This window comes from Dreissena polymorpha, chromosome 7 (assembly GCF_020536995.1).
Source record: "Dreissena polymorpha isolate Duluth1 chromosome 7, UMN_Dpol_1.0, whole genome shotgun sequence".
Lineage (NCBI taxonomy): Eukaryota > Metazoa > Mollusca > Bivalvia > Myida > Dreissenidae > Dreissena > Dreissena polymorpha.
This window is the reverse complement of record NC_068361.1, coordinates 15,242,758-15,268,830: the sequence shown is the minus strand read 5'-3', so window position 1 is coordinate 15,268,830 and position 26,073 is coordinate 15,242,758. Positions and strand designations below refer to the sequence as shown.

The following is a 26,073-nucleotide window of genomic DNA, read 5'->3' as shown; positions in this document are numbered from 1 at the left end:
TGACATCAAACATTTTTGAAAACATATTTCACTTGATTGGACATTATATTATTGTATTAATAGCAAAAGTATTGTTATTTTTTATGTTCTTTATAAATAAAGTTGACAGCAAAAGTGTAGCAAAACAATCGCAAGTATAATAAAACTATCAATATTACTGCTTGTAATAGATGATTTCACTGTAGATACCTTATCGATTATTTGATATGTTTACGTCGATGTTTATTAAGATAATATAATATGGGTGAAACGATGTAATGCTTTTTGTGGTAGAACATGAATAATAATTTGAAATACATTTAAATTATCAACGGTAGTAACTGTGTACATATATAATTAAAGTTGCACATTTGATTTGTAAATGTATGGTATTATTTAAAAAAACAAGTTGCGTTTTTGGATCACTATGTTCTGTTTTCAGATGAGGAATTTCCTTCAAAACGATCTGTATTTGATAGTTTAAGGTATGTGCATCAACAGCAAGGCGTGTTTTGGATTGCACAGATATTTTTATGCAAGGGATATCCCTGGAATTCATTAATACTTCATTAAACTGTATTAAATAGTATTTCACGCGCGTCCGCTAACGACGAGATGGTCGTTTACTATTATATTCTTGACGTTATTCACGTAAGTTCTGCAAATGACCTTTATGGTGTCTTGACATTTAATGCATCGTTAAATCTTATCGATGGAACTTTATATTACTTCGTACGTATGCATAGATTAAATTTTACTGTTTTGCAATAAATATCGTTTAATGGCGCGAAAAAAATACGATAGCTTACCTTTATCTGTTTTTCGGAGCGTATTTTGTGATTCCATTGTGTTGTTAATAATAATGTAAAGCCGTGTTTGTTTAAATAATAAGACATGATTGAATTTGTATAGAAGGCGATGCAATATAAACGAAGATAGAGTATGTTTTTATAGGTGGTATTTATGTACTTTCAGACACTTTGATTCCCGATAAACGACACTTTTAAAGCAGAGACTTTTATCAAATTTGGCACTTTCATAACCGAATTTACCTTCTAACTAAAATGCATTTATGTATATTATGGCTATTCTAACCAAACATTTGGAAGTGCGAATCAACGAAGCCTTTTTTGTAGTCAGCAGGTAATATATGAAGCTCGCAGGCCTTACATGATATTAAATGGGTGTAACAATTAAATAAAGTATTCATTTGAAGTACAACTTACACCCATGAAAACATTTCATTATCAGATGTTTGTGTGTGAGCATCATCGGGACATAATTCAATATGCAATTAATTATATTGATTATGGCAATGGCATCAGAACGTGTTTTCAATCATTTGTTTTTTAATCGAATGGTGTTTACTAGGTAACTTTTGAAACCTAAAATCATTGCAAATACAGTCGTTGTGTATTGAGTGCTGGTGCCTTTATGTGTGAGATTGAAACCATTAACAATATGTTTGGAGAAAGGCGTGAGGCATACATGTTTTACACATATCTCTTGTTCAATTTAGAAATCACGAAGAAGCTGGTAACCATAACGTTGTTCAAATGGAAAACAATACGTCCTGTAGGGTTGACCCTTAAATCATATATGTATTTAATTTAATAGTTTGGAAACTTTAATGCTTTATTAATTAATCTACAATTTATGTGTTAAATAGAAATAATGACATAAACATCAAGTTATAATCAATAACTTTGCGAGCATGTCCTTCGACACACATTTGGTATATAATAAATGTGTATGCTCACGGTTAATTTTAACCTATTGCATGGCCTGCATGTATGTAAAAAAAGATTGACAAAATATGTTTTTATTTAATTAAAGAAATATGATTATTTGAATTGTCTTTGTGATTTAATAATTATCTTACATTAACTGTAAGTGATTATTCAGTGATCATGAGTATTGGGTTATCCTCTTCACCTTTTGGGTTATACTGTATCCATGTTAAGCGTTTGTTAACTTTTCAGATTTGTTCTTTCTCACTTAAATTCTGTGATATACAATTATGTTGCTTAAATATGTTCTGCTCTTAAAAAACGGTATAACCTTGCAATGATGTTCGGGTATACAGATTTATAATGGTGAAAAAGTTCATTAATTAATGTGTTTGAGGTTACAATCAACTAACCTCATGTAGATGCATTGCTATAAATTAGAAGAAATAAATCTCCATATTTATGTATCAATTTGGTTGCCGTATTTAAGGTTGAATGAGTTTGACAGTTAGATTATTTCGTTGTCAACATAAACAAGGCAACAAACAAACAAAAAGAAAAAGTAATGAAATATGCTGGGATAAATATATGCAGTTATAATACGATACAGTTTAATAATGGTTATACAATTAATACAACATGTCAAACACGCCGTTTATGATTCTTTTCTACAAACACAACAACTTGTTGATGGTAGAACAACTAATAATAATGACGCACTTCTCACCTTCAAACTTCAAACCCGGCCCCCGATCCCGGCATGAGTGTTTTACATATCTTCATTTTTGGCGGAGGTCAGGCTTGCGTTTTAAGCCGTTTATAATCACTTGGTCCTTTCTTACGAATAGTTCAAGCCGGCAGTTTCAGGTTAATAACTTTAGTTTGCATATACCTGTCTTGTTTAAACTTAAGATATAATATGCATGCATGAAGACAAAGCTTGGAATTGTATATTGAGCGTTCAATGTTAAAGTAAATATAACGCAAAATAGAAAAAAACAAAGCCTACCTTTTTATTTGCCATAGTAAAATTTTCGCACATGTTTGGATGTTTCGCACCCATGCACTGGGGCCGTATTCCAGGAGCTTCTTAAGTTTTCACTTAAGTTAAGAAATTTGTTAAATAATTTTCTTAAGTTAAATTTGAAATGAAAAAAACAAAATATGAGACGCTTAGTATTTCTCTTTAAGAAATTCCTTTAAGAGTTAAAGGAAGTTAACTTAATTTTAAATATATGAGAAAAAATACACAGATTAAAGAAATGTATTAAGTTTATGAAGCTACCAGAATTTAACTTAAGTGAAAGCTTATGTTTAAAGAAAAAGTGGCGGAGAAAAGAAAAACAATATTGCGCAATATTTCAACTAAAGTTATTTTTTAACTAAAGAAGCTACTAGAATACGTGCCCTGGTCTGGATAATCGCTTTTGAATGATAAAGTGGGACGTGGAGTTGGAGCGTATCAAGGACGTGCCTGAAGAGGCAATGTTCTTCAGTTTGAAGATCCTCGCGGAATACCTTAACGAACAAATACCACCCCGACCACTTATCAATGAACAAAATATCTCGAAAGTAAACATGCTTTTGAAAAATTATAAAATTATAAAATATAATATATTGGCAAGTGTTGTATTTTCTTTGTGAAACAAACGTTTTACTAAAGGTCTTTTGGAATTTTTTAAAACATCTTGTAATATTCAATGTTTGATAAAACATACTCAATAAAAAGCACGGATTTACATTCCGCTTTAGTCTTTGTTTATTTCCTTCGAAGAAGTTTTACTTGTTTCAATCTCTCAAGCTTGAGTTCTTCCTTAGAGTCCTTCTACGCGGCCATATTAACGTCTTCAATTTTTAATCGGTTACTACTACAGGTCAGCACATAAGGTAGTCGTGAAGACGCAGCGATGACCTGTAAATAAACTCTGACATTCACACTCACACACAATCGGTTACTACATCTGGTGTTAAGGGGATAACAAATGATCGTCATTTAAAGCTGGTAACTTGCCTACCACAGTGACCAATCGTAGTCGCCAATATGAATGTCATTTGAACATTTCATACAACTGCCCTCATATAGTCTAATTGTTATATTGTTTTCAATCTCAGTGGTTTATTTGTTAGTGCACTAATGGATTATAACCACGCGATCTCATGTTAATATCATATAACTATCGTTTACGGTAAATGGATGTTTTTACAAGAAATCGCTGTCAAATAAAGTCAAGGCTTTCTATATCAGTAACCGCATTGTCAATCGAAACTTGTCCCTCGGTAAATTGGTTTATTTTTTAATTTTCTATTTTGTGCACATACCATCGTTTTCAACCTTATTTATTATGTTCCTTCTGTGATATTCTTTATCATAATCTCTTATTTCTTATTGGTTTCCAGAGATTTCTGAAAGGTGGATGAATTGCTACAGCACAAATTTCTTCTGAGTCAGCTATCGGTGGCTGCCACACGCCATCTACGCACGTTGCACCTCCCGGACCCTTTAACGTGTATCCCACGTGACATTGAAATACGAGCTTGTGACCATGCTTTATTCGTTTGATATAGGACTCAAATGGTGCAATCAAGGTGTTATCAATTTTCTTCAACACTTTGCCATGCGAAATGCTCCCTGGGTTAGGACAATAATCTGTATGAAATGACCACCAAAATACAATTACATTTTAAATACAAAGAAGATAAATAATTTAAAACAAAGCCATGCAAATATGACGCGTATTATTAATCACATTCTATAAACTGCCCAAATGTTTACTATAGATTTTTGACATTTTCTTTTTCACATATATTTAAATTAAAATTGGTAGAATGTGAACGATAAATTCTTTTAAAATAATTGAACTATTGCTCAACAACATTAATAATACATTTTTCGAATTTTTTTTTTCGAGAGCATTAAATTAATAACAAACGTACGTTTATTATTTCTTAAAGAACAGCTATGGATTGTAAGTTAGAGAAGTTCCAGTACACAAAGATGCATTGAATGATCGCGACAGATCTTACATTCTTCACAATACGGACTTCCTCCGACCCAATGGCCCAAACTGCACGTCAAATATGTGCCATTTATTCCTGCTAATCGGTAACCCGGGAAACAAATATATCTTGCTTGGTCGCCATCTTGGTTTCCAAAGAACACTCGCATACCATTGTGAACGTGCGGTGGTTGTTGACTGCATGGGGCTTGAAAACAAATCAATACAAACTAGTGTGAATCTTCCCTTGGTGCCAGACATCATACACCACGGATCGTTCCTGACTTCAAAGACAATGAAAACAATTACCTGGTAAACACACAGGAGAGGCTGACCAACTTCCATTTTCACAACGCATGCGCAAGTGGTCGTCTTGGGTTCGAAATCCTGTTTTGCAGCGGTATTCCAGTGTAGTGTTATGGTTGACCCAGATGTCAGGTTGAACGTTTAGAATCGTGGCACTAGGGATATCGGGCACCTGGCATTGGTCTGTAAAACAGAGGTGTTGATAGGTCTAAAGGATAAGGTGTACAAGGCCTGTATCCCCTTTGGAAACACATTTAAGAAAATCCTTGAATTCATACAATTACTTTTAAGAAAATAAATAAATTCATAGCATAAATTAAGTTTCTGTGTATTTCGTGTGTAGATATTTACATTTTTTTACAAGTTCTTATTACTAAAACGCGTAACTAGCTTGTTTTTACTCGGTTAAACGTCCAACAATGAGGATTTGACGGTTTTCAGCTTCGACCCTTTGATTATGTTTTTTATGAATTGTACAGACAACCGATCATTTGTGTGCAATTTAAAACTATTGGAACAAAAATATCTGTCTTGATGTTTTTCGTCTTTCAAAATTACAGGTAATAATGACCTAATCTACGACGTTTAAATAATCTGTATCATATCATTTACTATTTTATCAACAAAAAATAATTAAAGATTGTTAGCATAAAGACCATACCTATCTTGCATTACGCATTAAATTCACACCTTTGTTGTGGTGTTTTAACATTGTATCTATTTGCGTTGTTAAAATAAATGTGTTATATACAAAATATGTTATGCAAATACGCTTAACAATGAACAGTAAACAAAGTCAAACTTCTTACTCCAGCAGATTGGTGGAGGGTCTGACCACTGCCCCGTCTCCAGGCAGCGCGTCTGGAATGCGTGACCATCGAACGTGGCGTGCGTCTTGCAGCTGAAAAATAATTAAGAGATGTTGGATCGCCTCGAATTATTTCCTTTCCCGTATTCATGATCGTTTAGAATGTAATATATATTGTTCGTTTTAACCTTTATATTTTAGTTCGATTGCATCGAAAGCCTAAGGCTTATATGAACGCTATCGAGTCTGTTTCCTGGGCCTAGAACCAGTACTTTTGGGGGAAATCTAAAGAACGCTCCCACGGTGAGGAAAATAACATATTGTTGAATATGAAAAGTCTGCGTTAGCAAACTCGTTCGTGCTATTGATAGCAAGAACATTTTACAATGAACCATTTACATATTTCGGTCAATGGATTAAACGAACATATTCCCTAGGTTATTGTTATTGTCATTTACATTTAAGTACTTATAATAAATATTGTACAAGGGTACAATCCATTCATACGGCAAGTTTGGGATTCAATACAAACAATTAATGTGTCATTGATATTGGAACAGTTAAATATTTGAGAGAGACCACCTGTAGAAGATTATTGAGCCAACTTTGGTGTTTCCTCCGATCAGGTACCCGTTGTAAAAGGGCCCTGGCCATCTGCAGTTTATTTCTGCAAAACATATACCGTGTTGTTATCGTTACTATAACAACAATAGTTGATGCACGCACGTCAGCAGCCTCTTTGTCATGTTGTTGGTTTCGCAGTTCGTTGATTGTTATGAGATTTTTAATTTCTTCCTCCACAAACATAGTTTATAGTACATGAAGCATCTCTCTAAAAAACCTTAATAACTAGCTATTATTTGGCTATCAGCACACGCAGGGTCAAAGAAAGTTCTTAACCCCATTTTAGACATAAAGATGAAGAGCATATGTCAGCGTTTGTAAAGGCTAAACGGACTCTTATTTCTAAAAAAGCATTATCATATCAAATCTGCAGTTCACCTGCTTATATGGAAAATAATATAGAGCTAAGACGTGTCCAGTCTTTAACTAGTTTGCATTCAATATGATACAATTGTGTGATTAAGCGGTTTATTTTTTAGACAATAACAGACGGCATAGCTTGGACGGACGTCTATTATCGGCCCGCTGCCGACATAACGGCCCGAGGGCCTTTGGTCATCTCTGCCGTTGGCTATTGTAAGTATGACATTTCATCCTATTGTGTCCCTTCACTTAATTTAATATTTACTTTACTTACTTTTATGTGCATTATATATTGCACAAATCGACGGATTAAAAAAAAAATGAATTAATGTAACTTTTTTTTATTTAAAAAGCAATTCTCTTTAACTTTTGCATATTGACAGATTGCATACATCTCAACCACCTGTCAACATTTTATAAAGATATCTTGTTTTATAATACATGGTTTGTTATTTCAAAACTTTTGAAGCGATTTTATCAAAATCACTTTTGTGGACTTTCGTGCATTAAGAACTAGTGCGACGAACGGATTGTCTTTGTTTTATGAACGGATTGTCTGTGTTTTATGAACGGATTGTCTGTGTTTTATGAACGGATTGTCTGTGTTTTATGAACGGATTGTCTGTGTTTTATGAACGGATTGTCTGTGCTTTATGAACGGATTGTCTGTGTTTTATGAACGGATTGTCTGTGTTTTATGCTAAATTGGAACATTTATGGAATAAAATAAATCTCTCCGACATTTCTTTCGATTTCGTATTGCTTTTTTATCAGAATGGTTAACAAACATTTCCAAAAACAAAGTGTGGCTCAAAATAAAGAGGAAGAACAGAAATTGGAAAAATAAAGCTGCGTATCGTTGTAATTGTATTGTTTTATTCGTTGGATTAAAGTTTTCCTTAAAAAAGATTTTTGTTTACTGAATTTGTTTTGTCATGACTCATGTTAAAGCTAATCTAAAATACAGTTTCAGATGCAATCGATATCTTAATTATCCCAAATGTGTGGTACGTTTAATTATCAATATTTAGACACTTTCGTTGATTGTGTTTTAATTCTATTTATTACTGTTGGCTAGGAATGAACGTGAGCACCATTTGTTCAGATCTATTCAGGTATGAAAATTCGTCCAATGGGCCAATACGAGTATATTGGCCCAATAGACCCAAATAACCGCAGGCTTGTCGCGTCAGTTTCTTGCTAATTACATTAACCGTCTAACGACTATTTATAGTAACGATATTCAATACTTTTTAATACACAAGATAACAGTATAGGCCATGATTTGCAGCGGGGAAGGAAAATAATGTTTTGAAACAACACACATAGAAATACCTTCACATCTTGTGGGAGTTCCACTCCAGGTCCGGTCGGCTTGACAACGCCGTTCGCTCGAACCAACAACCCGGTGTTGTAGATCGCACTCGAATCTGTGGGAATATTGGAAGCATGAATGAAAGATTCATACACAAAATATAGTGTATAGCGTAATGATGTTACGCCCAATATACATCTTATATAATAGGTACAAGCTAGTTTTGTTCCCACAATCGCATCAAGGTCAGATGTGTTTAATCTATAAATTGGAATTATTATATTAACATCAAAGAAGAGAAGCACGCAATTATTATTGTGTAACAAATTTGCAATTTTCTAACTAAGACTAAGCACATTTGCCATAGTAAACAATGTATTTCTGTTGTGTGCTTTTTTAAATATTTTCAAAGATTATACGTTTTGTAATAGTTATTGTTATTTTGTTGAAGATGTTATTGCGTCTTTGAATTCCCCGTCTAAGGATTTGTTGTATTTGATTATGAAATTCAGATCATTACTTGCCGTTTTTGAAAAAATACTGCTGATTTAGAATAAAGCACATGTAAAAGTTTGAATCGTTTTGGTATTCTCAAGATAATTGTATATAGGACATAAGTCTTTTGTTGTTTCCATCAATTTAAAAATCATACGTATTGTCTTATTTCCATCTATTTGCAAAATGTCACTTTGCCACTAAGGTAATTAATATTGTTTATAAACAAAGACGACTTTTCACGCATCCCAGTTAAAGTGTGTATGATTTTATTTAAATCAATCTTCAAATACGGATGTATTTATGATTGTCACACAAATTACCCGCAAAAACTGTGCAAAATACATAACCTGCTAAAGGACACTTTGAATATATCATATACATGTAGTGTCAAATGCGTATGATATATCAATTAATCGCTTGATTTCTTAAGATAATCATACACAATTAAACTATATAATCAACTAAAACGAAAAAGTATTATATATTAATTATATGATATATATAAAACACATTTCGATTTGGAAATGGCATAAACTCATTAAGCATTTCGTCACGAACAGTGTAAGTAGATTCACCGACCGCCGTGATGTAACTGTTAATTAGTGAAAACAAGCGAACAAACAATATAAAGTACTTGCGTTACCTTATAACGGTACCAAACGTGTTCCCGGTGCCGTACATCCTCCCGAGTGTTGGAGCAAACATTTGAGGACAAGAAACCGCTGCAATACATTTAATGAGCAGCTTTTCAGTTTTTTAGGAATTCAGGAGAAACAAAAGGGAACTTGTTAACTGGCTGTTAATTGTATTCAGTTTATGTATGTTTGTCCTTGTCTTTGGTAAATTCATCGTTTATGCAGGTTTTGTTGTAGGTAATTATACGAAGAACGATTACTTAAAGGTTTACATACAATTTTAATTTATTTTGAATAAAATAATGCACACTAAAATGAAGTACGATTTTGCGGTCGCCGTTTTGAAAAGAACAATATTGAAAGATTAAACTAGCTGCTATTTTAAATTCCAGTTTTATAGACAAAGACTCTTGTACTAAATTGTAAACCATACCCTTTAAAGAATGGTAGTTAAGTACTTCGTATCATAGTAAACATATTTCACGATGTTGCCTTCAGTCTATATTAATTACATGTAAGGACCAAATTGTCTGGTGTTATGTTATGTTTGTTTATCAATAGAAGATCCAATCGCAAAGTAATATATACTTCTTTTTCTATTTTGTTCTGAAATGCTTTACTATTAAAGATTTAGCAAAGCATTAACTTGTACAGCGTCCGAATAATAATCATTTTGATGATATTCGTTTACATGATGACATAATGGCGGAAGTGTTTAACTTCAATTTAGTTTCATAAAGAATTCTTTACTGCTCTTAGAGTTAAACCATTAATATGAAATACACGTAAAAAGCATCAGAATTACACGTGTTGAATTATCACAACTTTAGTATATGTTTCTGATCACTAGAGTTATATTCTACACCCTACTGCATGCTTCGTGAATGATAACTCACGTTCACATTTCGGGACCTGTCCCGCCCATGTGCCGTTTGCCTGGCAATCCCGGAAGTTGGCCCCATGTGGAAGGAAACCCTCGTGACAGTAGTAGTTGACCCGGTTTGGATATGTGAAGGCATATCCGGTACGCCAGCCGTTTTCGATATCGCCTGGGTGTCCGCAACTCCTAGCTAAGAACATGCAATTTACAAATAGGATTTCAAGTAAAGAACATAAATATACGGAACTGTATTAATCAGTACTTTCATTCAATGACTTAAGTGTATCTGATACTTTTTCACGTATTGATAAACGTGGCTTCAATATGGGTAATATGGAATAAAAAAATGACTTGGTGAGCACATGTGGCTAAGATTAGAACGTGGAGTATTGTACAAGATCAGCATCTGTGAGAGTATGGAAAATTCTGCTGCGACCCGCTACTTACTATTTAGAATAATAATGTATTATACATATACTATGTTGCAAAACATGTCAATTATGATGTCAGTCTATTTATTGTTTAGTGTATACTGTATTATGCATTTGAATGTCATATATATATACATTTTTATGGTTTTAAATATTCTTTGTTAGAATAACTCGTGACATCTAAATATCTATATCATACAAATGTATACCCTTTTGTGATGTGTTTAATACAAAGTACCAATAACACTTTCAAGATCAATTTCATACCGTCACCACTGACCCGACATTGATCAAATGCATTCGTGTTAAAATTACCGTCATGATGAATCATACTTGTCTCAAGCTAGAATCGACTTAAATATATAAAAGAATATCCCCAATATAGTGTAACTGACCATGAATTTAGGTGACACTTAACACGTGTAAAGTCAATGCTTCAAAACAGATAAGTTTATCATTCTCTTCAGCTGTTGCCAAAATTGCATAATATATCATTATAAAGATTTTCCAGGTATTTGACAATATTGCAGACTTATTCGATGCCATTGGGATTAGTGGACCCATCTATAAATTTCATAAATTATCGGGTAAATGTTGGCGAACCATAAAGATATAACTACAAAACCCTAACGTGTGCACATCAGAGTCAGCTCAAGCCATTCGCCATTTCCGCCGCAAGTTGCGCGCGCATCGCCATCTGCAGAATATCCATGTGCGCATGTGTAAGTCACCTGTGAACCGGAAGTGAATAGAATCTGTTCTGGGTGGCGATCATGGACTGCGTGGTCGACATCTGGTGGCGTTTGGCACATCACTGAAAACGACTATTCCTGAGGCATTTCTTAAAAGAGCAAGTACATAGATAGACTTGGGTATTTCCTCGAGTAAAATAACACTCCTTCTATCTGTTGTTTGAGGATTACTTTCCATTTACAACAAATCCAATATGTAAATACACGCTCGTTGGTAAATCGCAAATACATTATGTATGAGAATAAACATTAAGAGGTACTCCTGGACACGTGCTACTTGGAAATAATACAAACAAAAGTCGCAATCATGCACTTATATACGCAGTCGTCAAAATGCTGGAGATATCCAACAGTGATACTTGCATAGTATTTCATATTTTAAAACATTAGAACCATATCTGGAAAGAGCACGTGCACGTGATTAAATATATCGACTATTGGTATATTGCCTTAAAGGGGCCTTTCACAGATTTTGGCATATTTTGAAGTTTGTCATTAAATGCTTTATATTGATAAATGTAAACATTGGATCTTAAAAGCTCCAGTAAAAAATCAAGAATAAAATTTTAAAAAAAAGGAAAAAAAGTAGCCGGTACCAGGGCTCGAACCAGTGACCCCCGGAGTCCTGGAGTTAGTCTGAAGTAAAAACGCATAAGACCTCTCGGCTATACCGCCGGGTATAAACAGATTAAGTATTTTATACCTAATATAAGCAATCTTCGTAGTTTCGTAAATTTTAACGACAACAACAGAACTCTCCAAATTATTCAATCGTTTCGCGTTGCAACGCTTTATAATTTTTTGGTTTTCAAATCGTCAAAAGATACATATAATGACTATATTGGACTATTGTAAGTGTTCAGCAATACTGTTTCCTCACAAATATCATACATATAACGAAAATTTGCGAATCTTAAACAACTTTTTTCAATTTTGTCAATTTACCAAACCGTGAAAAGATCGCTTTAAATGGCATAGGGCTACAAAAATAGTGTTCTATAGATATAATAGATATATTTGATGATTTTCCTACAATAGAACAAAATTTGCGTCGCATGTTTTCAATAACAATACAAACGATATATGCTACTGATGTTTTTAACGTATTTTTATGTAATGATGATGATGATGATGATGATGATGATGATGATGATGATGATGATGATGATGATGATGATGATGATGATGATGATGAAGACGACGACGACGACGTTGACGATGGTGACGATGGTGACGATGGTGCGACGATGGGGATTCTAATGACGATAATAAAGGTATACAAGAGATAGTCATGTGCAAAACACTGAATATTAAACAGAGCATTATACACGTTTTCTAAATTACAGTCCGAAAACAATTATTTCTGTAAACGACGACGCTTCATCATTCCATCAAAATCTGCAGACCCTGGCTGAAATGTAGGGATACAAGTTAGTGATTATCAAATTAAGGTCCCCACTCGAGTGAACAGTTAATTTCCGGCCTATGTCAAGTGCGCTGATGGCGATCACTAAATTTAATCAGCGCCGAATCGAGGGAGAATTTTGCTGGGAAATAATTGTCGATGAGAAATTATTTTAGAAATATTATTCAAATATTGTCATGGAAATAATTTCCTGAAGGGTTTGAATCGTTAAAGTGTACGTTTTCCCCCATTTTGTGTTTGACTTGATTTCTGCTGTTAGCTGTTCTGCTGCCATAAATAAAGGACCGCATGGTGTAAAATGATTTTTTTCCTGCTGATGTAGCCGACGGTTCATTTTGCATATATTTGGCTAGTACTTTAAGTAATACATTTGTATAGATTCGCATATCAAGAGTCTTCAAGGACATGAATACATGACGTTTACGGAATATTAAATAGTATGTAGATATTAACTTCACACTGAACTGTATATATGTTTAACCTAGTTATGCCTAGCGTCTAGAAAAAAGGCCTTGGCAAACAGCGTAGACCCATATGAGACGCCGCATGATGCGGCGTCTCATCAGGGTCTGCGCTGTTTGCTTATAGGAATTTCTGTAAGAAATATTCTAAATATAGAAATAAATATACTAGACATCCCTAATTTTGGAAATAGATTGATCCAATTGAGAAGGATGGGAGAGTTCACTAGGCATAAATGAGTTAAGAAGGTACCATACCTAGACAATTTTCCGAGAAATATTACATTTATTTATTCGATTTGTTTTAGTTGATTATCATTTATAAATGAGTAAACAAATTAAAAATAAAATTTCCAACAAAAATATATAACAGGTTTTTATAATAAATGTTATAATATGTGATCTTAAGTTTTCAGTTAACAACAAAGCTAGCCTTATCTGCTGAGTTCGGAGTAATGGATAGGCGTAATTGCATAAGAAAAAAGACGTCTTTTACATAATGAAGATTTTAAATAAAACTAATATTATCATAAGGTAGTCCCTCTGATTCACATATGTGTCTTGTTCTGTGAAAGCTGGCCATAAGGCATGTGCGTAAAGTGTCGTCCCAGATTAGCCTGTGCAGTCCGCACAGGCAAATCAGGAACGACGCTTTCCGCCTAAACTTGATTTTCGGTAAGGAGGGACTTCCTTGAAACTAAAAATACCATTAAAGCGGAAAGTGTCGTCCCTGATTAGCCTGTGCGGACTGCGCAGGCTAATCTGGGACGACACTTTACGCACATGAATTAAGCCCAGTTTTCTCAGAACAAGACACATATGTCAATCAAACAGCAAATAACGTAATTACCAGCCTCATTATGGAAAAAATGGTGTTGGGCATGTGCGTAAAGTAGTGTCTGAGATAAGTTTGTGCAGTCCGCACGGTCTCATCAGGGACAACGCTTTCCCCATTTATGGCATTTTTTGTTTATAGGAAGTTTCTTCTTAACAAAAATCACGTCTACTTAGAAAGTGTCGTCACTGATTAGACTGCGAGGACTGCACAGGCTAATATTAAAGCACATGCCTGAAGACCCGTTTCCCAGGACAAAAAGTACGAGCTACAGGAGTTATAAGAAACGCGCTTACCTTTCTCGCAGGTAGGGGGTTCACCGTCCCATTTACCGCGTCCTTGACAAGTGACTTCCGGTCTTCCCGTGAGGAAGTATCCCGGATCGCAATGGAAGGCCGCCCGACTGCCGACGACGTTTTCCGTCGGCTGCTCAACCCGTCCGTTCGCGACATCCGCCATCTGTGGGCATCCGGCGTCTGTAACATTCGGAAGTGATCAAAATGACTGAAAAAATGTTTGAAGATACTTTATTAGATTAAAACGAATTTTTGAAAACACGGTTCTTGCTTCAAATCTTTTTGAACATCCAGTAGAATACTAATGTTTTACATTTTTAGAAAAGGTATTATAGGACAGTAGGTGAAGCAATTAGTTTATATCAATTGTTAAAAAACTTTCCGCTTTTATTATATTTTTCGTTTAAAGAAAGTATCTTTTTATAGAAAACCCACTTAAGTCTGAAAGTTTCGTCCCGGATTAGCCTTTGCGGACTGCAGAGACTAATTTGGGACGACACTTTACGCACATGTATTTAGCACCGTTTTCTCAGAGCGCTGCTTATATAAAATACATGCGGTCCGCTTACTGGAGCATGTCATTGTGGGTCCCACCCACACCCCACCACCCACACACCACGCTCGCACAACTGCGTCCCGGCTTTTGGCGAAGTCGGACAAGCACTCGTACTGAAGCATGGTTCCCAGCTCGTATGACTTCCGGTCCGGATGTCCGTTGTGGACCGCGTTCACGACTTCCGGTGGTTGCCCGCATGCCACTTTTTCTACCAGAACGGCGAAAGGATGTTATTAGAACAACGTTTTAGTTATGGCAACAACTTAAAATATGCTTACTGATTTATTGTTCAGCCAACAACCTACTCGATATTCTTGTCAAAACAGCAATATTTTGAACTGAAAACGGTAAGATTTAATGTGGAAAACATTAAGAATGTTATCATAGTGTACTTCGGTACAACGCCTCAGTCCCCAGCCCGAAATAGTTAAAGAGCAGTATGTAAAGAATGATTGCTTACAAATACACCTAAAACCACGGACCGCGCACAACTATTTAAATTATTTGTCGAACAAAACAAAACACACACGTAATATAAATGACATTCTCGATACATTAGTTTTCTTGAGTTAATATTTTAACGTGAAACATATGTATTTCTCTATGTAACGTGGGAGAAAACCATAAATATTTCATGAGCCTAAACCTAGAATAAAGTATATAAGGAAGTCGAGCTACCGTACGCTCCACTACTTGTCTTAATAGTCAATGAGTCCTTACCTATGTCGTAGTCAATGATTTCTTAACTACGTTACAGGCAATTTGTATTTACTAACATTATTATGGTTGATTCCGAGAACTACCTACCTACCTCCTATAATCGACTGAAATATGAACATCCTTTTGAACTGATAAAAAAAAATCAGGCAGTGCTATATCAGACAGATATAAATGTAGCGGTATGATAAATATAAAATATTATGTGAGTGTTGGATAAAGATCAAGTTTATCATTCGAGGCATAGAACCATCATGGTAGCGCAAGGATTGCATAATATTCTATTCATCCTATTATTTCCTGCCTTTTTCCATTAATACATTGCAAATTAGCATATCGCAGTTTTTGACGATTTTGTTTTCCCGAAGTTGACAAAAACAGATTCTCCAATTTAAAAAAAACAAACAAATCTAATCTAAAATAGCGATAGGATAGAGCTCAAGTTCATACGATCGTTGTTATGCTATCGATTTTCATATGGAAATAGGATAAAAAAGCGTTTACACATTTGTGCTAAGGTCTAAAGACTTTTTCACAGTCACATTAAATAAGGATAGTAGGTTTATTAATATTCAATTACACCAATTCAGTAAAGGCTTAGTCAATGAGTTCTTACCTATGTGATAGTCCAGCAGGCACTGGGGTGCCACTCCGCTCCACTTCTCATCTCCCTGGCACACCCTCGCCTGATCGCCGCGTGGTTTGTAACCGGCCTCGCAGACGTACCGGGCAATAGCGCCGAAATTGACGTTCTCTACGAACACCTTTCCATTAGACACTTCCGGAAGAGGCTCGCACGTTTGGCCTGTCGAAAAATAGACCGATCCGGCTTTTGCCAAGAAAAACTAAATCTCTTCTCAACTATGGTTTCGTTACAAATATGTGACCATTTATTTAAAATCGTTAACATTGCCATAGATAAACAAACACTACGCATAAAATATACTAAATAACACCGTAGTCATTAGTGCTAAAGTATATAGAGAATAACAGGTTACTGCCTGATCTTTTTGCAATATATTATAAGGAGAGGCTTAGAATAATATAAAGGCGAGGCTTGCCGAGCCGTTATATTATTCGTGTCGAGCCTGATATATTACAAAAAGATCAGACAGTAACCTGTTTTTTATTTATCATACTTCTACGTCCCCGATTATAAAAATAAATAATAAATAGAAATCGCCATGACGCTGCATTTTTAGCGGGAATTAATATGATTTTTGTCGTTTGACATGTTACAAACGACGTTATGAGCACGTGCGCTTAATATTTTTAAAACATGTTTTTTGCTTATTGTATTGCTTTTGTGTTTAAAATATATTACATCTTGGCATCTAATTGTTTGTTTTGTTGAATCTAATTCGATTTTACAAAAAAAAGATTAAACGATATGCATGTACCGGGGGGGGGGGGGGGGGGGGGGGTATTTTTACTTTTTTTCAAAGCAATACATAACTAATATTTGTATGGTATGGATATGGTTGTACGGCGATTCTCTTTCCACGTCTATTTTCATGTCTCACTTGTTGGCATATAGTTTCATGTACGCACTAAGTACTGGTAAAGCGACATGGTCGTTTAAGCTTTGATAAAACAAGTTTGAGACAAGTACACTAACCGTCCTTATGTAATAATTAGGGGTAATTAAATAATTCATCATAGCACAATTCGTTTGTACACAAAGTTAAACTTATTATTCAAAACATCCAATTAATGGATGGAGACTTATTAATAAAAATCTTTTCTTTCACTATTTTATTTTGGCAGTTTAAAGCATTATTTGAGTCGCATAATGACGGTTAGTGTACCTATCTCAAACTTGTTAACATGTTAACGTTAATATGCCGTCTGTGTGTATTTAATATTTGTTTTTGTTTGCATAAACTTGAACGTTATGTACCACTGATTCTTGAAAACAGAGCTCTGCATAAATAATACTGACGCGAATATTCGGGGTATGGTTGTTGCTCATGAATATCAAATATAAAACATTTCGAATTATGAATTATACGATAAGACAGTTTTCACGACGGTGTTCGAGCTTAATGCTATACAAGTTTGCACAACTTTCCGAACAACCCTTGATTTTTAGAAGATTTTCTAATAGGAAAAAAATATGAGTCGCGTTCTGAGAAAACTGGGCATAATGCATGTTCGTAAAGTGTCGTCCCAGATTAGCCCGTGTAGTCCGCACAGGCTAATCAGGGACGACACTTTCCGTCTAAATTTGATTTTCAGTAAGGAGGGACTTCCTTAAAACTAAAAATACCATAAAAGCGGAAAGTGTCGTCCCTGACTAGCCTGTGCGGATTGCAAAAGGCTAATCTGGGACGACGCTTTACGCACACGCATTAAGCCCAGTTTTCTCAGAACGCGACTCATATATTGGCAGTTTGGATACTGACCGTGCCGAATGCAGCTTAGGCCACAAACGCCGTCACACAGACACGATTTCCGCTTTGACCGACAGTCACTATCGTCAACACAGGACCTTTGGCACTGTCGGCCCACCGGCAATAGAGAGTGACGCTGCTGACATGGGGCGCTGTTGTACGCTGTAAATGAATAATTGCAACTCCTCTTGACCTATTGTTAAATGATCAAACCGGTTTAAACCCCGAATGCTCTGGAATGGACACTATAAGTGGATGGACGTACGTTTAAAAAAAAAGAATAAAATAAAAGAAAGAAAAAAATGAAATCCTCAATTGGGCTCGAACCACTGATCCTGGAGCCCTGCAGTAAAAAAACAAAACGCTGAGACCACTCGGCGATCCGTGCTCATACAATGAGTGATGTATGTTATACTTTATAAAAGCAATCCTTGTAATATCACAAAATATAACGACAACATATACTCTTCAAATTATTCGACCGTTTCGCGTTGCAACGCTTTCTAATTTTCAGGTTTTTATAGTCAAAAGATGCACACAATGGTTATTTTAGAGCATGGTAAATGTTCAGTAATACTGTTTCCTCACAAATATAATAACTACAAAGGAAATTTGCGAATCTGAAACAATTGTTTTATTTTGTCAATTTACCAAAACTTGAAAAGGCCACTTTAATTAATTGTTTGTGTATTTTACGACTGTAAAATACTATTTGGCTATTGGTCACGTGTCATCCATAGAAGTTCATCATATGGTTTACGCAGGTAAAATTTCATTACGCTTATACTTAATGGAGTTTGTTCCGTGAGTCGAAAATCGCATCCATGATCCCATGGAGTATTCGTTGGAAATATATCAAACAAACTCCACGAGTAATTCTGTATAAAATAAATTAGAGTTACTCGCATTCGAGTTGATTTTGCCGTTGAGGCGGACATTTTTATCTGTGTTCTTAAAAAAGATTTTAGTAATGAGTAATAAGTAAAATGAATGAATAATATAGTATTATTAATTTAAATACGTTAAGGGGTTAGTTAATGCCCATTTGAGAGATAATAATATTGTTGAAAATAAAAATGTGAAGCTTTTTGTATACTACGCTTGTATAATGAACTACGATTTCATAGAAGGTTGTTCAGTTGTAAAATAGTGGGAACTCGATATATTTGTTGTGAATGTTTCACATAATATTCATTTCAAAGATTCACGAAAAGCATGTTTTGGGTTATTTGAAGTTTTTTCTAACGATTATTTTCAAAGTCACGGCGGAACTGTTTTAATACGCGCATCTAGTACTTAGTTACGTAAAATACATAAGCCATTTCCGGTTACAGCTCAATTAAAGGTGAATTTTCGACAGGTGTATAATAATAGTTCATTGGATTCTCCTCGAATCTGTGGACAATTCACCTTACAAAAGGCTTGAAGATGTTTGTTCTTTTACTATCATTGTTGCCCATAAATTTGGTAATAATGGTAAACGCAAGAATCAGATGCTTAATTATAAAAGGGTAAATGAAAATGAGCTGCATATGTATTGCTCGTAAAATCGAATAGGTATAATGGGTATTGAAATGTTTATAAATAATCAATAAAAATAATTAATGCAAATTAAAAATAATAACAAACTGAAACTTCAGCAGCATGCGCAGGAGAGAAACCTTGCAATAACATAAGGTCGTTTGATACGGAAAGGAAACAATTGCTAAACAGTGACATACAAAACAAAGATACTAGACAATAAGAACAAATATTTAACAAACACCCAAAAATGAATTAAACTAAGGTCACCGTCTTGAAAGTTTGGCGCGAAGTTAAGATATAGTGGCAAAGTTACACTTGTTAGGTTCATTAAAACATTGATATCCACAGTATATGTATATGACATTGCAGCTAACTCTAAAAAATATTGCAATTTTATTGGTTAGTTAGTAACCATCACTCTTACGGTCATTGAGGAGGTTTTATTACACACCGAACTGAGATTGAAACTGGCAAAGTTAACTAAAACTGTCCAAAAATGTGTACATATTAAGCGACTTGTTTTGAAATCCCACTCCCAGCGCATCTGATGGTGATAACCATACTAGACAGATAGAGTTTCATCCGGATGATCAGGTTCAACTCATGCCCCTTAACCCGCATAGCTCAAACCACTACGAAAATAGATCACTCTTAAAATTATAATGATAATAATAATAATAATAATAATAATTATTATTATTATTATTATTATTATCATTATTATTATTATTATTATTATTATTATTATTATTATTATTATTATTATTATTATTACAATTATTATTATTATTATTATTATTATTATTATATTATAAATAGTGTTGATTTATCTAATCAAAATCTTGAAATTGCAGCTTTAATTTATTCAAACGTTCGTGCTTTAGTGAGATAATAACTAGGAGTGCTGACACACACTCCAGGGCCTAATATGAGAAAACTGGGCATAATGCATGAGCGTAAAGTGTCGTCCAATATTAACCTGTGTAGTCCACACAGGCTAATCAGGGACGACACTTTCCGCCTAAATTGCATTTTTGCTAAGAAGAGACATCATTTAAACGAAAAATGTCATAAAAGCGGAAAATGACGTCCCTGATTAGCCTGTGCGGTCTGCACGGGCTAATCTGGGTCGACGCTTTACGCACAAGTATTATGCCCAGTTTTCTCAGAATTCGACTCATATACTGATGCCACAGGCGCATAAAAAAACTCGTTAACTTTGAATTCTAACTATTATATAATAACTTATATCCGTGCATGCAAACTTGAAAACCATTGGAATGTAAATATCGATAAGATTGTTTGTATTACGTGTTCACTCGAATGAGTCAAGATTTATAGACAACAATTTGATTTCCTGGAAAAGCTTTTCTTCGTTCGTATCTATGGAGACGCCTAACAAATAATTTGTTCCCATTTAAGGAGTCGTAAAAACGCATTTAGGTTAGAATGGGCTTTCGAAGTCGATGGAAATGATGCTTAAGTACTCAGCGTGAAATAATTAAGCAAGAAATGTCCGCATTTTTTATTTATGTAAGTGTGAACGAATAATACATGTTCTGAATGAACGCACTACATGCGAATACAAAACTGATCCAGATATTATTAAAATAGTAAACAATTAGCATATACCTTAATATATGGTGTGTTTAAGTGTACATAGCTACCGATATATTGGTTTTCATTTCGTAAAACAATTGCAAAATCAATGAAATACTAAACAGTAAATACAATGTGAGTTAATGGTTCTTTTGAAAATAAATGACTGTGTAAACTAACGCAGCAATCATTTTAGTGTTACCGAAAAAATTCAACACCATCGAATATGCAAAAAATTGTAAAAAAATAATAACAACTCAGGGCTGTTAAAACAATGGAGAATCGGTAAATAATATATATGCTTGTTATTAAATAATCATGTGACGATGAACATCTCTTTAAATGAGAAATTAGTTATAGGACGACGATTGGCAACAATTCAAAATTCAAAGTTATGTGATCAATACAGTAAATTGCACGGTACATGTATACTTAATTTAAGTTAATTAAGTTTGTGTTTTGCATCTTAATATACTTAGAAAGTTTGCTTTCAGATAGTTTTTACACATTTCAATATTATAAAAAGCAGCGGAAATATAAATGCGCCAGAACATGAGATGAATTTGATTACCAATATTATATCCTTCATTTATGGAAAGAGACAGAGTGCTAAGTATACGATATTGACAACAACAAACACCCAATTAATCCAGAACCACGATAATCTGAATATTACAACCAAATTAAAGTATAAATAATTAGACTTACCGAATGTTACATCTGCGAGTGTAAGTAACATCCACATTGATGCGAATAGGGGTTCCATTACAAATAAATATCAGCACATCCTTCAAGGGAGCGAGGCATCTAAGACTCATCCAATTTTACCAATTCAATAACCATGTCTAGAACAAAGCGAGCGATGACAGAGCTATCTCAATAAATCTGGTCCTGATTATATCCATTTCATGCAAATATAGTTACAAATAGGAGCTGGCGAGACAATCTGTCACGGTGGCGTTAATTATTCCCATCGTATTACTCTTCTTTCGGAGTAAGTTCCTCTGATTTGGTCTTTGGTGATTTAAAGGATCAATGCTATTTTCGAATTCTGTCATTTTTACAGCTTGTTAATATTTTATGAAATATATGTCCAAGACGCGATCGGTTTATGGCACCTCGGGACGGCAACGATCAGACGGGAGCCATGAAAATTGGGCAGAAATTAATCTCGAGCCATAGGAATCATCCGGAGAGCAAATTTATTGGGAAACGTGGACGAAATGTTTCACGCTTAAAAGGCGACGAATTCTTCGATATAGGAAACCGGTTGTCATATTGAGAGAATTCTGCTAAGATATTTGTTCCTAAGACATAACAGAGATCATTATTTTCTGTTCAGTTTCTGAAATATAGCCGAGCTATTTATTTAATTTTGAAGGTTGTTCAACGGTTATACACTTGAGTATTGTGGAACTCCCACTCATGCGTGCCTATACTCCAAAATTTAATGTCCAACTATTGAAATAAACCCTCATTATGTCATATAAAAAGCAAGAACATATACTGTTTTTTCTAATCTTTTGTTCGAACAAATTATTGTAGAAAAATCTTTATGAAGGTGTTGATTTTTTCATTTGTGAAAATAACAGTAAAAACACGCACATATTCTGTTTGGAATGCGACAAACATATTTATTACAATACATTTGCCTTATTCTGTTATTAACACAATTAAAAAATTAAGACAAGTAATCGAACTTTGGAAATTTTCTGACATTGAATCAATCTGTGTGTGAAGTATATTGGTATCGAGTACATCGGGAATTTTCTATATGGCCACCGCCCTCAGAACATATGGGCCGTGCTCTGTGAAAAATGGAGTTTACTGCATGTGCGTAAAGTGCAGTAGGTACAGGCTAATCAGAGGCGACACTTTCCGCCTTTATGGTATTTTTTGTTTACAGAAAGTTTCTTCTTAGCAAAAATCCAGTTTATGCGGAAAGTGTCGTCCCTGATTAGCCTGTGTGGACTGTACAGGCTAATTAGGGACGACACTTTACGCTCATGCATTTACATGCAACCCCCTTTTCACAGAGCACGGAAAATTTGTTTGTTGGGTTACATGGAATCTTGTGATGATACCTGATTCGCCCTGTTTATAAGACGAATGTGGGTCAACTTAGTGCCCTTTGTGCAACACCTTGTACACTGCACTCCGGGTTACATTCCACATGCGAGCTAGTATAGTGTTTTTTTCCGTTAAATATTTTTTATTATCCTCGTCAATAGGTATGTGAGGGTCGAGCGCATCCCACTCCATACCGTACATAGTTTACAATGTATAAATGCATATTTTAATACATTTTATACGCTCAACCGTCAAAAGCCTTTACATTAAACAATACTTTTTTAAGAGACAGTTAACAATACAATACTTCTTATGTCCCATATCACAAATAACAACTACTTGACACTTGGTAACAAAAGTTCACTTTCTTTTCGTTTGCACGAGGCGTTAAAGTAGTTTATTTCATTTAGAACGTGATGATGAAATGCCATGCACGATTTTGCAGCTTTAAGAGTTCGTATAGTTGGTTGTGGAACAGCTAGACATCGAACCTGCGATCCCACCCGTGTTTATCCTTAGACCAGAGCACCACTGAATCTACAGCCAATGGTGAATATGTATAGCGTTTGGAATAGGAAACTTTCGCCTAGATAGTGGTTCCGATCACCACATGTAATCAATTCTCTGCTTAACAAATTATCGTGATACTGATCCATTAAAATATTTTTAACATTATAAATTCGTATTGCTTTAATTATTTTCTACTCACTAATTCAATTCATGCCAGCAATATTTAAAAGCAGTATCATTACAAATACAATTAAAATGAATCGGACGAAACAAGAATACACCGAAATTACGTAATAAAGTCAACTGTGTAGTTGTTAATGTTATGTTGTTGTTTTATGTTGTTTTTATTCAAATCTATTTTATATACGTACAAGAGACGCAATCGGAACGCCGCATTAGAATATATAACAGTCCCCCTTTCATATGTGACCAGATTGGTACAAGATTTCCCGTTTGGTCAATGTTACATAATAATGACGTCTCCTAGTTCTCCATCTGTAAGTCAACCATATTTATAAAAATGCTCTTAGTAATTCACCAAATAAATAATTGTAATGTTTGTAAAATTTCATTAAAGCCACATAAAAACTAAAAATCAGAGATTATTTAGTAAAATGTTACGTAAAATAAAGATAACCTAAAAAATCAATGTTCCTTATAGAATTAGCCAAACTTTCAACGCTAGATGTGGTATGGTAACATAGATTTAACCAGATACAAATGCTCGTTTTATTTTATTTATTTTTTTTGAAAATGTATTTCATGTGAATTTCTCGCGATGATATACGAACATTCACGAGCGAAGTCTTGATAACTGTGATTTAAAATGATACACCAGTGAATATATTTGTATAATTTTTAAAATGGTATATCTTAAATAATTTACTTAAAAGTTCCCAATGAAGAAATTGATATACTGTCACTAAAGTTTAATAAGGATAAAAATGTATTTGCTTTAAAAGCTATTGGCATAAAAATAAATCACCGGGTAGTAACAGTCTATCAATTGAATTGTACTTGAAATTCTTTGGTTTATTTGGTAAGGCATTGAACATTATTTATAATAATTGTTTTGAACTAGTTTATGTGTCACAATCGCAGAAGTAACTTTATACTACTCTCTTTTGTAAACACAAATTATAGTACAATTGTTAAAAATTATGTGATTATTTCTTTATTAAATGTTGACAGAAAATGTTTTGACATCTTTGAATTTTGCACCTAATTTATTGATTTTTATTAAAGTTATATATACATTTATTAAATCATTCATTATTATAAATCATAATATATTTGAACCATTTTCTTTATCTAGATTTGTGAGACAAGGTTATTCACCTAGTCCCTTATTATATGTTTTATGTTTGGAACCTTTACTTTTGTTAATAAAAATAACATTAATATAAAAGGCGTTCAATCAAAGCTTCCAGCGTTATTGGGAATCATCTTATTTCATGTTGTTGAATTACATTATCAAACATAATTAATCACTTTGTATGTACGCCATATAGAGCTTCTAACTAACTTCTTTTATCAATTGGTTGTTTATTTACATCTAGTCTTTGAGTTATTAGTTTTGTGTATGATACATGTCACGTGTATCAGGTTGTGCTGGGTTTCAGGGCCCGAGGGAAGATTGTGGTTTGTTAACCACGATCTGGCCGAAGCTCCAAATCCAGATCCGCCGTAGACTATGGATGTCAGCGGGCGGTTGGCGGCCTTTGCCGGATGGTGTTGATCGAGCCACGTCATCCGGGAGACGCCGCAAACTTTTTTTTGTTTCGTTATGGACATCATTTTATAATATTGCACCGTTATTTAAGGTACGTTACCTCTTTCCAATCATATTGTATAATTTGATATAATATTAAGGCATCGATATATTTAAGATGGATCAGTAAAGGCTGTGTTGAGACGGTGGGATTTATAAACATGAGATATTTGTGATTGATTAAGAGCTGTGATATCTTTTTTTTATAACGTGCAGACGTGAAAGACTGAAAAAGTGCAAACGTGTCGACGTGAAAGACTGAATTATAAATTCATACGTGCAGACGTCATGGACTGTTTTGTGTTTTTATTATGTCAAAGTTTTGTCCATCATGTATTGTATGAATTTCTTTATTGTCGGGCCCTGGAAAGCTTTACTGTACAGTTACGTAAATGCATAAATTGTTATGAAAAAAATAGAAAAAAGTTGTAATATCGTGATCTTATACCGTAGGATAAGAAACAAAGGAGTTCGAAGCACGATTGCTATCGAAATTTAAAACGGTGGGTCGCTCGAGACGCCTCTATCGACGCTGCCAGATTTGAAACAAGGCGTTGTTCAGTATAAGTACAGAACGTGCAACGAAATATCCTCTAGC

At 34.4% G+C, this 26,073-nt stretch overlaps 1 protein-coding gene across 1 annotated transcript; it reads right to left on the bottom strand.

Annotated features, from left to right (window-relative positions):
* Window positions 1-3,994: 3,994 nt before the first annotated feature.
* LOC127839482 (CUB and sushi domain-containing protein 3-like) lies at window positions 3,995-17,141 on the bottom strand. Its single transcript, XM_052367877.1, has 11 exons — window positions 17,132-17,141; window positions 16,225-16,413; window positions 14,905-15,099; window positions 14,336-14,515; window positions 10,151-10,324; window positions 9,263-9,341; window positions 8,142-8,236; window positions 6,402-6,486; window positions 5,821-5,912; window positions 4,734-4,913; window positions 3,995-4,356 (listed from the first exon to the last, which is right to left on the bottom strand). Exons 1-11 carry the CDS (start codon window positions 17,139-17,141, stop codon window positions 4,076-4,078), a joined length of 1,560 nt encoding a protein of 519 aa, XP_052223837.1. The 3' UTR covers window positions 3,995-4,075.
* Window positions 17,142-26,073: the final 8,932 nt, after the last annotated feature.